This window comes from Hemicordylus capensis, chromosome 1, assembly GCF_027244095.1.
Source record: "Hemicordylus capensis ecotype Gifberg chromosome 1, rHemCap1.1.pri, whole genome shotgun sequence".
Lineage (NCBI taxonomy): Eukaryota > Metazoa > Chordata > Lepidosauria > Squamata > Cordylidae > Hemicordylus > Hemicordylus capensis.
This window is the reverse complement of record NC_069657.1, coordinates 19,639,614-19,653,532: the sequence shown is the minus strand read 5'-3', so window position 1 is coordinate 19,653,532 and position 13,919 is coordinate 19,639,614. Positions and strand designations below refer to the sequence as shown.

Genomic DNA, 13,919 nt, shown 5'->3' with positions numbered 1-13,919 from the left:
GGGGTGCCTTTCCCATAGAAAATAATTGCTGTCTGCCATTAATTGTGTTTAACGTGGCTGATGGAGTGAGTGGAGAATATCAATTAATACGTTACGAGAAGGCTTTATAATCATTGCCTGCCTGATGAAACTTTATGGGCTTTCTTCTTGGAAGGGTCATTAACTCTTTATGTAAATGGCGTAAAGTACTCCGGTTAGAATTCTGTTCCATTCAAGATGTTGCGAGTTTAATTTACTTGTAATTGGCAAAACAGTCCAGTTAATTCTGAGTTGGTGACAGCAAGGCAGGTGTTATTTGGGTACGATATTTATTTATTTATTTATTGAAAACTAAACTCTTCTTCTCTCATTCCTTTTCCAGCAGCCTTTCCAGGATGTTGAAAAAGTAAGTCATGTCTTTAGATTCTCCTAGCTCTGTAATATAATATTCCTTATTATCATCCAGAACTAGATGATCAACAAGAAGTGTGGAATTTCCAGTATCATGTTCACTTCTGATGTGCAAAGTGGAGAGAGGCCACTGAAAGGGAACAGAGCACAGTATATAGTAGGGGCATTTGCAGTAGAGAAGCTGAAGGCAGGAAGGGTACATGTGCACAGTGGAAGGGGGCATTTTTATGGGAAAAACCATGGTGGAGGGCAGGGGGAGAAAAACCGTCTCTCCTCTCCCCTGCAATTCCTTCAAAAGAACTTAATAAGGCCTATCTAGTCCAGCATCCTGTATCCCACAGTGGCCAGTGTTCCCTCTAATTTTTTTCATCTGTGCACAAAATGAATTGGGTTCTGGGCAGCAGTAGCACAGCAGAGTGTGCTCACATGTATTCAGAATGGGGTCTTCCTAATTCAACGTGAGTGGGATCTACAATTAACTGAGCGGACATCAAAAAAATTGTGTGTGCGCGTGCATGCGCACGCCAGAGGGAACACTGAAAGTGGCCCACCAGATGCCTCCAGGAAGCCCCCAAGCAGGAGATGAAGGCATGTCTCCTCTCCTGCGGTTGTTCCCCTGCAACTGCATTTCAGAGGCATCCTGCCTCGGAGCCTGGAGGTAGGCTACAGTAATCAAGACTGGTAGCCATTGTTAGCCCTGTCCTTCTCCTACTTACTTTTTCTCTGAGTCTAAGCTTCCTGATGAAGTGGAGAAAAGTAGCTGGTGGGGAAGTAATACAGAAGAAAAGAGGCTGATGTGGTTGGGGAGTAAGGCAGAGTGGAGGGTAGCTGGTCTTATGTTAGCAAGGATGAATTGTCCCCTTTGCTAAGCAGGGTTTACCTTGGTTTGCATTTGCATGGGAGACTACGGAGCTGTTCTCACAACCAGCCTTACCCTGCCTGGGACAGCCCAGGCAGGGTTAGGATGGTTGTGAGAAGAAGCAGCAGGATCCCTAATGCTCATATCTAACCTGGCTGTCAGCTGAAGTTATGTGAGCACTTGCAACCTTAACCCAGCAACTGGGTATCGTGTGTCTCCTTGGACTGAATTTACTCCAGGAGATACAGAGATGAGCACATAGAGTGCCCGACTGACAGAGGAATCCCCAGTGCAACTGTGCGTGCCGCGTGTTGCCTTTTGGGATGCCGAGAGGCAGGAGCAACAAGTTCCGGCCCTGGATGCCTCCGCCCTGCTTCCTGCAGCTCCAAGCAGGGCTGCCCATGTGGGCATGCGGGAGGCGTGCCAATGACGACCTGCTTGGTCATCTGGGGGAAGGTACGTGGGAAATAGCCTTCCCCCTGCACCCTCCCTGCCGGCCCAGGGTGACTGTGAGAATTGCCCCAATATATGAGCACTGCAAGATCTTCGCCTTAGGGCATGGGGCCGAGGCTCAGTGGAAGATCACCTGCCTGCTTGCATGTAGAAGGTTCCAAGTTCCCTCCCTGGCATCTCCAAGATAGGGCTGGGAGACATTCCTGCCTGCAAGCTTGGAGAAGCCGCTGCCAGTCTGTGTAGACAGTACTGAGCTAGATGGACCAATGGTCTGACTCAGTAGAAGGCAGCTTCCTATGGCTCCCCACCCTCCACCCCTTCTGCAGCTTCCCCCTGTAAATACTCATTCCACCTCCACTTTCCATATCAGAGGCAAACGGGGTGCTCAGAATGCCTCATTCTACCCATCTATCCCGTTTTAATGTTCCTAACTAAGTTATATTTACTCCTTGCGCTGGGGGAGATAACCATTTCTGTACATATGGTTGTAATTTAAGAGTATCTCAGGGAAGTACATTAACTCAGAGAACGGCAATAAATGCCTTAAGTGCTCATAGCGTGCCGCTTTTATTAGATTAGCATCCTGTGGAAGTCCACTTCCAGCGGGGGCGGCGGAGAGGAGAGAACCCTTCCGCTCTTCAGTGTGACTGATTTGTGCCGCACATCAGTTGTTGAAGCTGCACATTATGAACTATAGTTTTTTTGGGGGAAGAGGTAGAAGCAGGAAGGCCAACAAGAATCACAGACTGCTCACTTTTATCTCCCCAAAGGGCCTGATCTATTTCAATACCAAGCTGAAAATCCTGGAGAGGCGCCACCAGCGGATTCGAGAGGTGAAAGCGAAGCACGAACTCCTGAAAGACGAGTTGGAAGAAACCAAGTGCAGGTTGATGTTGGATCCAAACAAATGGAAAGGAGAATGTGAGTGTTTCTCAGCAGATCATGGCAAATGAGGTCCCTGGGTGCAAACATCAGGTGCCCAGTAGCTGCTGGCATCTAAGAAACTGAGCCTGGGGATTGCATTTTGAATTATGGAAGCGGGTAGAAACTGAAGTGGGTGGGTTGCTTTATCCAGCGTGGCGTAGTGGTTAGAGTGCTGGACTAGGACCGGGGAGACCCGAGTTCAAACCCCCATTCAGCCATGAGACTTGCTGGGTGACTCTGGGCCAGTCACTCCTCTCTCAGCCTAACCTACTTCACAGGGTTGTTGTGAGGAGAAGCTTAAGTATGTAGTACACCGCTCTGGGCTCCTTGGAGGAAGAGCGGGGATATAAGTAGTCCGGAAATTGCAGTTAGTCCATAATGTGGCAGCCAGATTGGTCTCTGAGTCATCTTGGAGAGACTATATCACTCCTATCTTAAAACATCTATAATGGCTGCCGGTAAGTTTCCAGGCAGAGTACAAGGTTTTGGTTATAACCTATAAAGCCCTAAACAGCTTGGGTCCTGAATATTTAACAGAACGTCTTCTTCACCATGAACCACACCGCCCATTGAGATCATCTTGAGAGGTTTGTCTGCAGTTGCCACCGGCTCATCTGGTGGCTACTCAGGGACGGGCCTTCTCTGTTGCTGCCCCGAGGCTTTGGAACGCACTTCCTGCTGAAATAAGAGCCTCCCCATCTCTTACAACTTTTAAAAGGGCAGTCAAGATGCATTTGTTCAGCCAGGCTTTTAATTAGATACTGTTTTAATTGTGTTTTAATAGTTTTAACTTTTTACTTTTAGTTGTTGATATGTTTTAATCTTTTATAGTTTGTTTTTATTGTTTTGTAAACCTCCCAGAGAACTTGTGTTTTGGGCGGTATAGAAATGTATTAAACAAACAAATAAATAAATAATGTAAAGTAATAATTAAAATAATAAAATAACCCTGGTTCACACTTCATCTATGCTTGCTCAGCCCACATTCTGTACTCTCAGCCTATCTTGTAGTATCTTTCCATAACTGCTTTCCGTAACTCCTTAAGGAGAACTGTTCAAGGGAGGAGAGCTGGTCTTGTGGTAGCAAGCATGGATTGTCCCCAAGAGTCCACCCTAGTTTGCCTTTGAATAGGAGACTACATGTGAGCACTGTAAAATATTCCCCTTAGGGGATGGGGCTGCCCTGGGAAGAGCATGTGCATGCCTGCATGCAGAAACTTCCAAGTTCCCTCCCTGGCGTCTCCAGATCTCTCCCAAATTCCAAGTTCCCTCCCTGGTGACTCCTGTCTGCAACCTTGGAGAAGCCACTGCCAGTCTGTGAAGACAATACTGAGCTGGATGGACGAATGGTCTGACTCAGTATAAGGCAGTTTCCTATATTCCTATGTTACGTTCTGAAGCAGCATTTAGGTGGCTTGCCACACATTCTGTTCCTGGAAGTTTTCTTTCATAGAAATTCAAAAGCATCCCTAGGCAACTAGCAGGTCCTGCCCCGCCTTCTTCCTCCCCTCCCCACTCACCAGCATGCTCAAGTCCCTGTATCTCCATAACTTGTATCTGGGTCCTAGAGAGCCCATGTTTTGTGAGCATTTTTGCACCTCTGCTCACACTGGGTTGAAATCAACGGGACTTTCAAGTTGCAATGAATTGATTTGCAATCCTCTTGATGGCAGCTAGATTTGTAATAAGCAAAGGATGGAAAGAGCGGGGTGGGGGAACTCCATTGATCAAAGAGTGATTCGATAAAATTTGGGACATGCAAGTTATGCACGAAATCTCTTCACAAATAATAAAAAAATCAACCCTCAATCTAAAGATACTGTATTTACCCAGATACAAGACAACTCTGAATTTAAGATTACTTCCATAAAAAATTAAGGTTAAATACAGGTTATACCTGTATTAATTCAGAAGGAAGAGATTTAAGACCATTTCTTGTGGCAAAGAACTTGGGGGGCGGGAATCTAGTCTTGGATTCAGGAAAATGCAGTAACTCTGAACCGCATTGGATACCTTTCTTGAAGTATATTAGCAAGTCTAAAATAACACACAATAAACCAGGTTGAGATCCATCCTCATTTATTAAAAAGCCGAACAAAAAGGCTCCTTGATCTACACTTGACACAATTGTATTTAAAGCATTTGTATAATGCTTTAACCTGCTCAGAGGGCTTCACACACACAGAAGTCATCCACACAATCGAAAACTGTTTTCTACCCGGGTTTGGGAACTGTGTGTGCTCCCAATTTTTGATTGGGTGGAAGCAAGTTTAGAGGAAACCTGGGTAGCTTTTTCTCCTACCTTGCTTCCACACAATCACTTCTACTCAGGTTTTCCTCTAACCTTGCTTTCACACAATCAAAAATTGGGAGTACTCACAGTTCCCAAACCTGGGTAGAATACAGTTTTCGATTGTGTGAATGACCTCATAATCTCAGTAATCCTTACAAGAACCTGGGGAAAACATGGTGTCTGCCAATGGGCTAAGGAATTTCTCTGCCTTCCCCCCATCATCGAAATCTCCCCCCCCCACCACCACCCATTTTCATTGCCTGAAAAGGGGGCAGAGAAAATTGGGAGGGCAGGGGAGAATTTCAGATCATCTTTAGGTAGACCACAACACAGGGATGTAGGAGCATTCTGTGGTCAAAGACTGGCTACAAAGGGTCTCTGCAAACATCTTGCCTGTGCTAAAAATAAGTGTTAAACCATCTTAAGTATGTTGGCCCCTTTGATATTCTGTTCATGGTCTGTTCTGGACTCTGGTGGCACTCAAAAGGGCTCCCCTTTGATCTCCTGCCCACTCTTCGGAGTGGCTCCAGCTTCCCCTTTAATCATTATATCCCTTCAGTGAGTTCACTGTGACTCAGAGCAGTCAGTTGCCTGCTTTATTTATTCCGCTGTGCTCTACGTCAGAACTTGGCCTTATTTGTACAAATCGCTATGAACGACTTGGCTTTCAGCTTAGGATGGAACTCTAGATAATTGCATTTAATACGGGGTTTCCATGACAAACGCCCCCCCCCATGTCGTGTTCCACCCTTCCCTAGCCATTAAGGCATTCAGATACGCATTACAGAGTCTTCTCATGTGAGTTCCCCACCCCATTCCTCATCATTGCCTGCCATTTATTGAAGCTATTCGAGCAGCCTAACCTAGGCTAGGACAACGTAGCCTGGGTTAGGCTGCCTCCTTGCCAGCCCTCCCTGTCCTCCCGGGAAGTGGTCATGTGCACAACCTCTTCTATTCTATTCTATTCTATTCTTCCTCCAAGGAGCCCTCACCACAACCCTGTGAGGTAGGTTAGTCTGAGAGTTAAGTCTGAGAGAGCCAGAGTGGTGTAGTGGTTAGAGTGCTGGACTAGGACCGGGGAGACCCGAGTTAAAATCCCCATTCAGCCATGAAACTAGCTGGGTGACTCTGGGCCAGTCACTTTTCTCTCAGCCTAACCTACTTCACAGGGTTGTTGTGAAAGAGAAACTCAAGTATGTAGTACACCGCTCTGGGCTCCTCGGAGGAAGAGCGGGGTATAAATGTAAAAATAAAAAAATAAAAATAAGTGTCTGCTCCAGAGTCACTCAGTGAGTCACCCAGTGATAAAAGGGACTTAGACAGATTCATGGTGGACAAGTCTATCAGTAGCTACTAGCTTAATGGCTGTGGGCCATCTCCAGCCTCAGAGGCATGATGCCTCTCCATACCAGTTGCAGGGGAGCAACAGCAGGAGAGAAGGCATGCACATACCTCTTGCCTGTGGGCTCCCCAGAGGCATCTGGTGGGCCATTCTGTGAAACAGGATGCTGGACTAGATGGGCCTCCTTGGGCCTGATCCAGCAGGGCTGTTCTTATGTTCTCATGAGTTTCATGGCCAAATGGGGATTGGAACTCAGGTCTCCCTGGTTCTAGTCTAGCACTCTAACCACTACTCCACAGGGGACTGCATAGTGATGTCATCACAAAAAGATTAAATGTGTGTAAATGACATGAGGAAGGGGATGCAAATCGACATAGAGGATGAAACTCAGCCTCGGGCTGCTGTTGGGAAAGGGCCATAGCTCAATGGAAGAGCATAGGCTTCCCCAGTCATATCCCTCGTAAATCCAGGTAGGACTGGGGAATATCCATCTGAGACCCTGAGGAGCTGCTGCCAGCCAGTGCAGCTTCCTCTATAACCTATTTTATTTCCTGGAATGCACCAGGAAAACATCATTCCTTGATGCATTCTGGGAAAGAAAATGATGGCTGCTGCCACCATTCTCTATAGAAACTGCAGTGTTTTTCAGTTAAGCGGGAGGAAGCCACCCTGGTGCTCTTGGAAAGTCACTCCCCCAACATCAAAATCATGTTGTCACTCTTGTGGGTCTCTCCCCCAGCCCGCGGGTCCAAAGTGTTGGATGCTGTCTTCCATTTTCAGTGAAGAGTATTTCTTGGGTGGAAATGGAGAAGGACTTCCAGCCCAGCAGTATCCCTGATATACAGTTGTGTGGCACATCACGCTGGGTGGAGCTAAACCTGAGGCCAGTGAGATTCAGTTCTTGCTCTCCACCAGTGTTTCTTGTAACAGGGTTTCCCAGCTGTTGACTACAACTCCCATAATCCCCTAATCAAAGGAAATTGCAGCTAGGGACGCTGGGAGTTGTAGTCATCAGCAGCTGGGAATCCTGCTTACAGGGAACATGGCTGTTCACACCATTTAATGGGTGAAGAGAGCCAAACATTTTGATTCCTCAGGAGAGCTCTGTTTGGATACTGAACAATTTCTTGTCTTTCTTTTCACACCAACAGTTGAGGTTGACCCTGATCTTGATAAGGAGTCGCAAGATTATCTGGAGGCGTTGGAACAAGTGACTGATGAACTGGAGCAGTGTGTCAATGTATGCAAGTCACACGTCATGATAGTCACCTGCTTTGATATTGGAGTGATCTCCGATACCCAGGATGGAGCGCGGGAAGTGGAAGTTTGAAGGTGGTTTGCAAAGGACTTGAGAAGACGAAGCCAAACTTTCAAGAGATGGGAGTGGGGAAATATGTGTATTGGAAAGCAGAGAGGGGACGTGAAGACTTAATGCGACAAAGAATGTTGTCGAAGCCTGAAACTGTCAAGGAATTAGAATGTTCTAAACCTTTATGGTGCCTCAACAACTGATGAATTGTACAAAGACCAACCTGATTTCTAAGAGAGGAAAGCAGAAAAATAATCTATTGAGAAACAACTCTGTCTGAAAAGCAAAAGTGCCTTTAACATTCATTTGTGACTTGTTTTCTTGATTTTTTTAATTTGTTGCTAGAACTGAAACCAGCAAACCTAAGCAGACCATAAAATGTATTCCTATGAAATATTTTATACTGTATAGTGTAATTTATGACTATATGTAAAAACAAAAAATTGTAGCAAAAGCAATAAGTAAATTATGTTTTCATACCTGAATTTGCCTCCTTGTTTCACGGAAAAGCTGGTTTATGTAGCAGAACAAAAGAAAAATTTGTATTATAATTGCTTTTTCATGGTTTAGGATTTGAGATATTTTTATGAACATTTATCTATTGGAAAGGTGTATTATGAGATTTCAGAATGCTCGGTTTGTATTCAGTTTTTGTACTCTTCCTTTTTCAGATCACAATAAACATGCTTTTCCCATGTTTTCTATACAAATATTAGGGCTGAAATGTTTAGTTGATTAATTAGTTAGATTAATCAATTAAAAACCTTTTGATTGATTAAAAAGGTGCCTCCAGATTAACGAGACATCAGAGTTTTTGAATTATTTTTAATACTAGTACTTGCAAAAACTGAAGATGAGGACCATCATAAGAGAGACATTCCTGGTTCTTTTTCTCTCATGAACAGGAATCCCTCTTCTAAAATGGCGGCTGCTGCAACATGTGCATGATTTGAAATAAATAAATGTGTTTTTCTTCAGAACTGTTTATATTCATATGCAAATGTGTGAGGTTTCAATCTATTAATGAAGAGGTTCTCCAACCTTGACATCTCGAGATGTCATTGGACTTCAGCTCCCTTCAGAAGTCCAATGACATTTGAGGACTCGAGTTTGAGAACCCCTTCATTAATGTATGTATTGATTAATGGATTGCAACTCATAAAATTGACCAAGATTTCTTTCATCGGATGGCGGTCCTAATCAATATATCAACTGCTTAACTATTTCCATGGACCGTATTCCTAAAACCGCTAGAGTAGACCAGTTGAAGTCAGTGGGAATACTCCAAAAGTGTAAGCAGTCAGAGGGCCAATATTTACATGATATGCTGGTGCATGCACTTCTTTTAGTCAATGGTACTTTGGAAGTGGGTAATTTTCAGCAAGAATCTTTGATAAGTGACAGAGGAAGGTGTTTCACCTCCCCCCCGCCTTTCACTGCAACTAACCTTCCAGTCCCCGTTCCCCCCACCCCCCGGCCGCTGGGGAAATTCCAAACATGTGTTTACTCCTGCAAACATGTGCCTTTGGCCATTGTGGCAGAGTATGGTGGAAGTCACAATCTAATAGCATCTGGGGACCAAATTTGAGCACCACTGTCGTAGGGGAACAAGGGAGAAGGAGGAGTTGAGACCAAAGAGAAGCAGACAGGTGCAGGATAAGCACCACCTCTCCACCACCTTTATTGCTGAAAATCACCCACTCCCAAACCAGGTTTGACTTAGGGCAGATTCACACAACATGGACAAAACTGAAACTCTGGTTCCCAGAATCAAGTGGGGAGCCTGACTTTCATTGGGGAGGCTGGAAGCCAATATTGGTTGTGTTGTCTGAACGCACCAGTGCCAGCTCTGCCAGCCTAGTTACAGGTCCAGAACTGGCATCTGTAACCAAGCGTTTAAATCGGTTGCAGATGTCGGTTCTGGAACCATAAGTAGGGCTGATGGGTCAGACACTGGCAGGCATGGAATGCACGATTAAAGTTGGCTTCCAGTCCCCCACCCGTTGGGCGCGCTGCCAAACTGGGAACCAGAGATTAGGCTTTTTCTGTGTCATATGAACCTGCCCTTAAAGCAGCTATCAGAATGTTAGTACGTGCATTGGAGTGTAACATGTAGTTTGGCCCTAAACCTAACAGGTAACCTCATTCATCACTGAATTGACCACTTTCCCCAGAAATCCTTAACCCAGTGGCTGACATCATAAGCCATCTCCCAACACGCTCTTACACACACTCTGGTCCAGTAAGGTTTTCCACTAGAAAATCTCTCCTCCCTTCAGATAACAAGCCAGTTAATTTACCAGATGATAACTGCTTGATGAGGAGAGGTGGGGAGAACCTTACTGGGTTGGAGATTTCAGGACTGAAAGTTGCTGACTCCTGCCTTAATCTAACCCAAGGAACTCTGTAACCTACACTGTGGCTTCTCTCTCTCTCTCTCTCTCTCTCTCTCTCTCTCTCTCTCTCTCTCTCTCTCTCTCTCTCTGGAATTAAGACTTATGTTTATTACCAAAATCACAAGGAAGTGGGGTAAAAATGTTTTTCCTCTCTCTTTTTTTTAAGTAAATATTAAGTTAGGTCCATATTTTTGTATAGTTTTGACAATAAATATAGCATTTGCATTTTATGAACTTTTAAAGACAAATATATCTTTTTACAGTTTTTCTAAGGAAGGCAAACTCTCAGGATTGTTTCTATACATGCTGCATGAATCTTGTGCTTTTTTTGAAGGAAACCACTTTTAAGGTGGAGACTGTTGATAAATTGTTGCCAAACAAAACTTTTGAAAAGGTTTGATAGTGTATGTAATAATCGCATTTCATAAGGAACCATATTTTCTGATCATCTTGCTTTGTATGGGGTTGGTTGTTTCCCCCCACAAAATCCTTTGTATAAATGTATACTATGATGGCTTGCTTTGCTTTTTCATGTGAATAAAAAGATCTATTGTTAACCTTTCTTTTGATTTTGACATGAAGGGTACTATTCTGTTCTGGGTACTGGCAGTGGTGGGGGTGGTCTTTTCATGAGGCAAGGAGAGGCAGTTACCTCAGGCAGCAGATTACTGGAGTGTTAACAGGGCGGCAAGAGCCACCGGCCCCCACTGCTGCTATTGGAGCAGCCCTACAGGACTAAACTGACCCCTTGCAAGGAGCAAGGGGAGAAAGAGAGAAGGAACATAGGAAACTGCCTTATACTGAGTCAGACCATTGGGCCATCTAGCTCAGAATTGTCTACCCAGACTGGCAGCAGCTTCTCCAAGGGTGCAGGCAGGAGTCTCTCTCAGCTCATCTTGGAGATGCCAGGGAGGGCACTTGGAACCTTCTGCATACAAGCATGCAGGTGCATTTCCTAGAGTGGCCCCATCCCCTAAGGGGAATATCAGTGCTCACATATGTGATCTCCCATTCATGCAAACCAGGGCGGACCCTGGAACCTTCTGCATGCAAATATGCGGGTGCTTTTTCCAGAGCAGCCCCATTACTTGAGGGGGATATCTTACAGTGTTCACACATCTCCCATTCAAATGCAAACCCAGGCAGACCCTGCTTAGCAAAGGAGACAAGTCATGCTTGCTACCACAAGATCAGCTTGCCTGGCCACCCTCCACTCCTTGCAAAGCTTGTGAAAAGCACAAGACGAGGCTGCTGGCAACCTTCCTGTCTCCTGTACCAATTTCAAAGCTTGCAAGGGCTGGTTTTGAAAGCTGGCTGGCCCCCACCAGGGGCTTGGAGCAAGATATTTGGCCCTGTCCTTCAGGTACCACAATACCTTGGGCCGGTGGGGAATGGGATAGTTACAGTTCTCATCCTCAAAAGCTGGGAAAGGGAGCATGAATGAACGCCAGCTGGAACGATAAATTAGCTAAAGGTAAAATGTGTCATCAAGTTGATTTCGACTCCTGGTGCCCACAGAGCCCTGTAGTTTTCTTTGATAGAATAAAGGAGGGGGTTTACCATTACCTCCTCCTGTGCAGTATGAGATGATGCCTTTCAGCATCTTCCTAGATTGCTGCTACCCAATATAGTACCAGCATGGATTCAAACCGGCAACCTTCTGCTTGTTAGTCAAGCATTTCCCTCCTGTGGCACTTAAGGCTACACACAGATATTCTGATGTTCAGAAAAGTCTGGAAGAAGAGGCTGCTTCACACAATCCTAGTTAGGTTGGGACAAACGGCCTACCCTAATATGGGAGCTGTACACAGTCCCATTTGGTTATTATGCGCAGGGCGTGGGGAGCAAAGTCGGCAGTGGTTGTGTCAACTCCGGGCATAGGGTAAGACGTCTCCTACCCTATTCATCATCATGAGAACAGCCCTAACAGTCTTTGTAAATCTCTCTCTCAAATAGAGGACATAAAAGGTTGCCCAGAGAATTGAACCCTCCTTATATTAGCTAGAACACTGGGATTTGTAAGCATGTAGCATAAGACACAGACTGCCATGATGAGCAGAATGCCAAGGATGGCTCTAAACTGCCCATGCAGCTGTGAACATCTAAAGCGGCACCCACAGTGTTCTGCAAAAGCACGCTTCTGCTCATATTTACAACTAGTGATTTAAAGCCCATTAAATTAACGGGCGCTAGTAGCCTTTCTTTCTTTCTTTCTTTCTTTCTTTCTTTCTTTCTTTCTTTCTTTCTTTCTTTCTTTCTTTCTTTCTTTCTTTCCTTCCTTCTCCCTCCCTCTCGCCCTCCTTTCCTTCCTTCTTTCTTTTTTCTTTCTCTCCCTCCCTCTTTCCTTCCTTCCTTCTCTCTCCCTCCCTCTCCTTTCCTTCCTTCCTCCTCCCTCCCTCCCTTCTTTCTTTCCCTCTTTCTTCCTTCCTTCTTTCTCTCTCTCGCTGGGGGACCCGCCTCACCGCCTTGGCCCTCGGCAGGGCCCACCCCCGCTTCGCCGCCCACCCACTGCCCGCCTCAGCCCTCAGCAGGGCCCACCACCGCTTCGCCGCCCACCCGCCTCACCGCCTCGGCCCTCGGTAGGGCCCACCACTGCTTCGCCGCCCACCCGCCTCGGCAGGGCCCACCACCGCTTTGCCACCCACCCGCTGCCCGTCTTGGCTCTTGGCAGGGCCCACCACCGCTTCTCTTCCCCCGCCACCGGAGCCGCCGCCTCTGCCCTGGCCGTGGCCAGGCTGGACCCGCCGCCGCCTCTGGCCTCCTGGCCGGGTGGAGAGTGCCGCCCCCGCCACCCAGAGTGCCACCCGCCCCCGACGTCTCTCCCTTCCCTGCGGCCGGTCCGGACCCGTTGCCGCCGCCTCTGTTCTCCTTGCGGCTGGTCCGGACCTGCTGCTGCTGCCCCTGTTCCTTTTGGCAGGCGGGCCAGACCCGGCACCGCCTCTCCGATCCCCACGGCTGGCCTGGACCCGCCGCCGCCGCCTCTGCCTCCCTGCGGCCCCCGCCACCGCCTCTGCCCTCCCCGTGGCCGCCTCTGGCCTTTCCGCGACCGGGCAAACAACCGGCCAACATGGCCGCCTGGTGCCGGCGGTCGTGTCTCCCTCGGTGTGTTCTGGGCATGCGCTCTGCGCATGCCCAGAACAGCCGAGGGAGACACGGATGCACACAATTCAACAAAGACACGGACGCACGCCAAGGACTTTATTATAGAGGATTGCACAATGATATTTCCATCAGAACTGCATCAATGGAAGCCTCGTATTAGCAGAAGCAGCCATAGGATGACTGCATAAACATGGGCTTAGCCAAGGGCTATTTTATCCACAGGGGTAAACTTGGATATGGACTGAACTTTGAAGAAACCTGGACTTTGAAGAAGAAAGAAAGAAAAGGCATTGACGCTTTTGAACTTTGGTGCTGGAGAAGACTTTTGAGGATACCATGGACAGCCAGGGAAACAAACAAATGGATTATAGAACAAATCAATCCAGAACTTTCACTCGAGGCACAAATGACCAGGCTCAAACTATCATACTTGGGACACATTATGTGAAGACCCAGCTCCCCTGAGAAGTCTATAATGGTGGGGAAAGTTGAAGGAAAGAGAAGAGGAGGATGACCAGCAGCAAGGTGGATGGACTCGATTATGACAGCAATGAATGCACCACTGAGAGACCTTAAAGGCCAAGTTGAAGACAGACCATCCTGGAGAGAATAAATAATAATAATAATCTATCTATAATAATAATAAGAAGAAGAATCTATGTGGTCGCTAAGAGTCGACACTGACTTGACAGCACTTAATCAATCAATCAAACCTGGATATATACCATGAATATATACACAAATGGAAGCTGCAGCCAATCTCAGCTCCTTGACAAGTTTAGCTGTACGATTCACATGCTTGGTTGACTAACACTTTGTCTGTTTAGGGATCTGCATAAAACATCTCGGGT

General features: G+C 46.5%; 1 protein-coding gene across 3 annotated transcripts in view; it reads left to right on the top strand.

The window, feature by feature from the left end:
• KIF26A (kinesin family member 26A) overlaps positions 1–10,528 on the top strand; it is a 240,406-nt gene extending 229,878 nt beyond the window's left edge. For 2 of the 3 annotated variants that reach the window (XM_053282825.1, XM_053282827.1), the window contains 3 exons: positions 362–385; positions 2,473–2,623; positions 7,413–10,528. In XM_053282825.1, coding sequence (XP_053138800.1) covers positions 362–385; positions 2,473–2,623; positions 7,413–7,591 — 354 coding nt within the window. In that variant the 3' untranslated portion in view covers positions 7,592–10,528. The remainder of the gene's footprint in view (positions 1–361; positions 386–2,472; positions 2,624–7,412) is intronic. The other variant, XM_053282826.1, reaches the window with a different exon arrangement.
• The last annotated feature ends 3,391 nt before the right edge of the window (positions 10,529–13,919 follow it).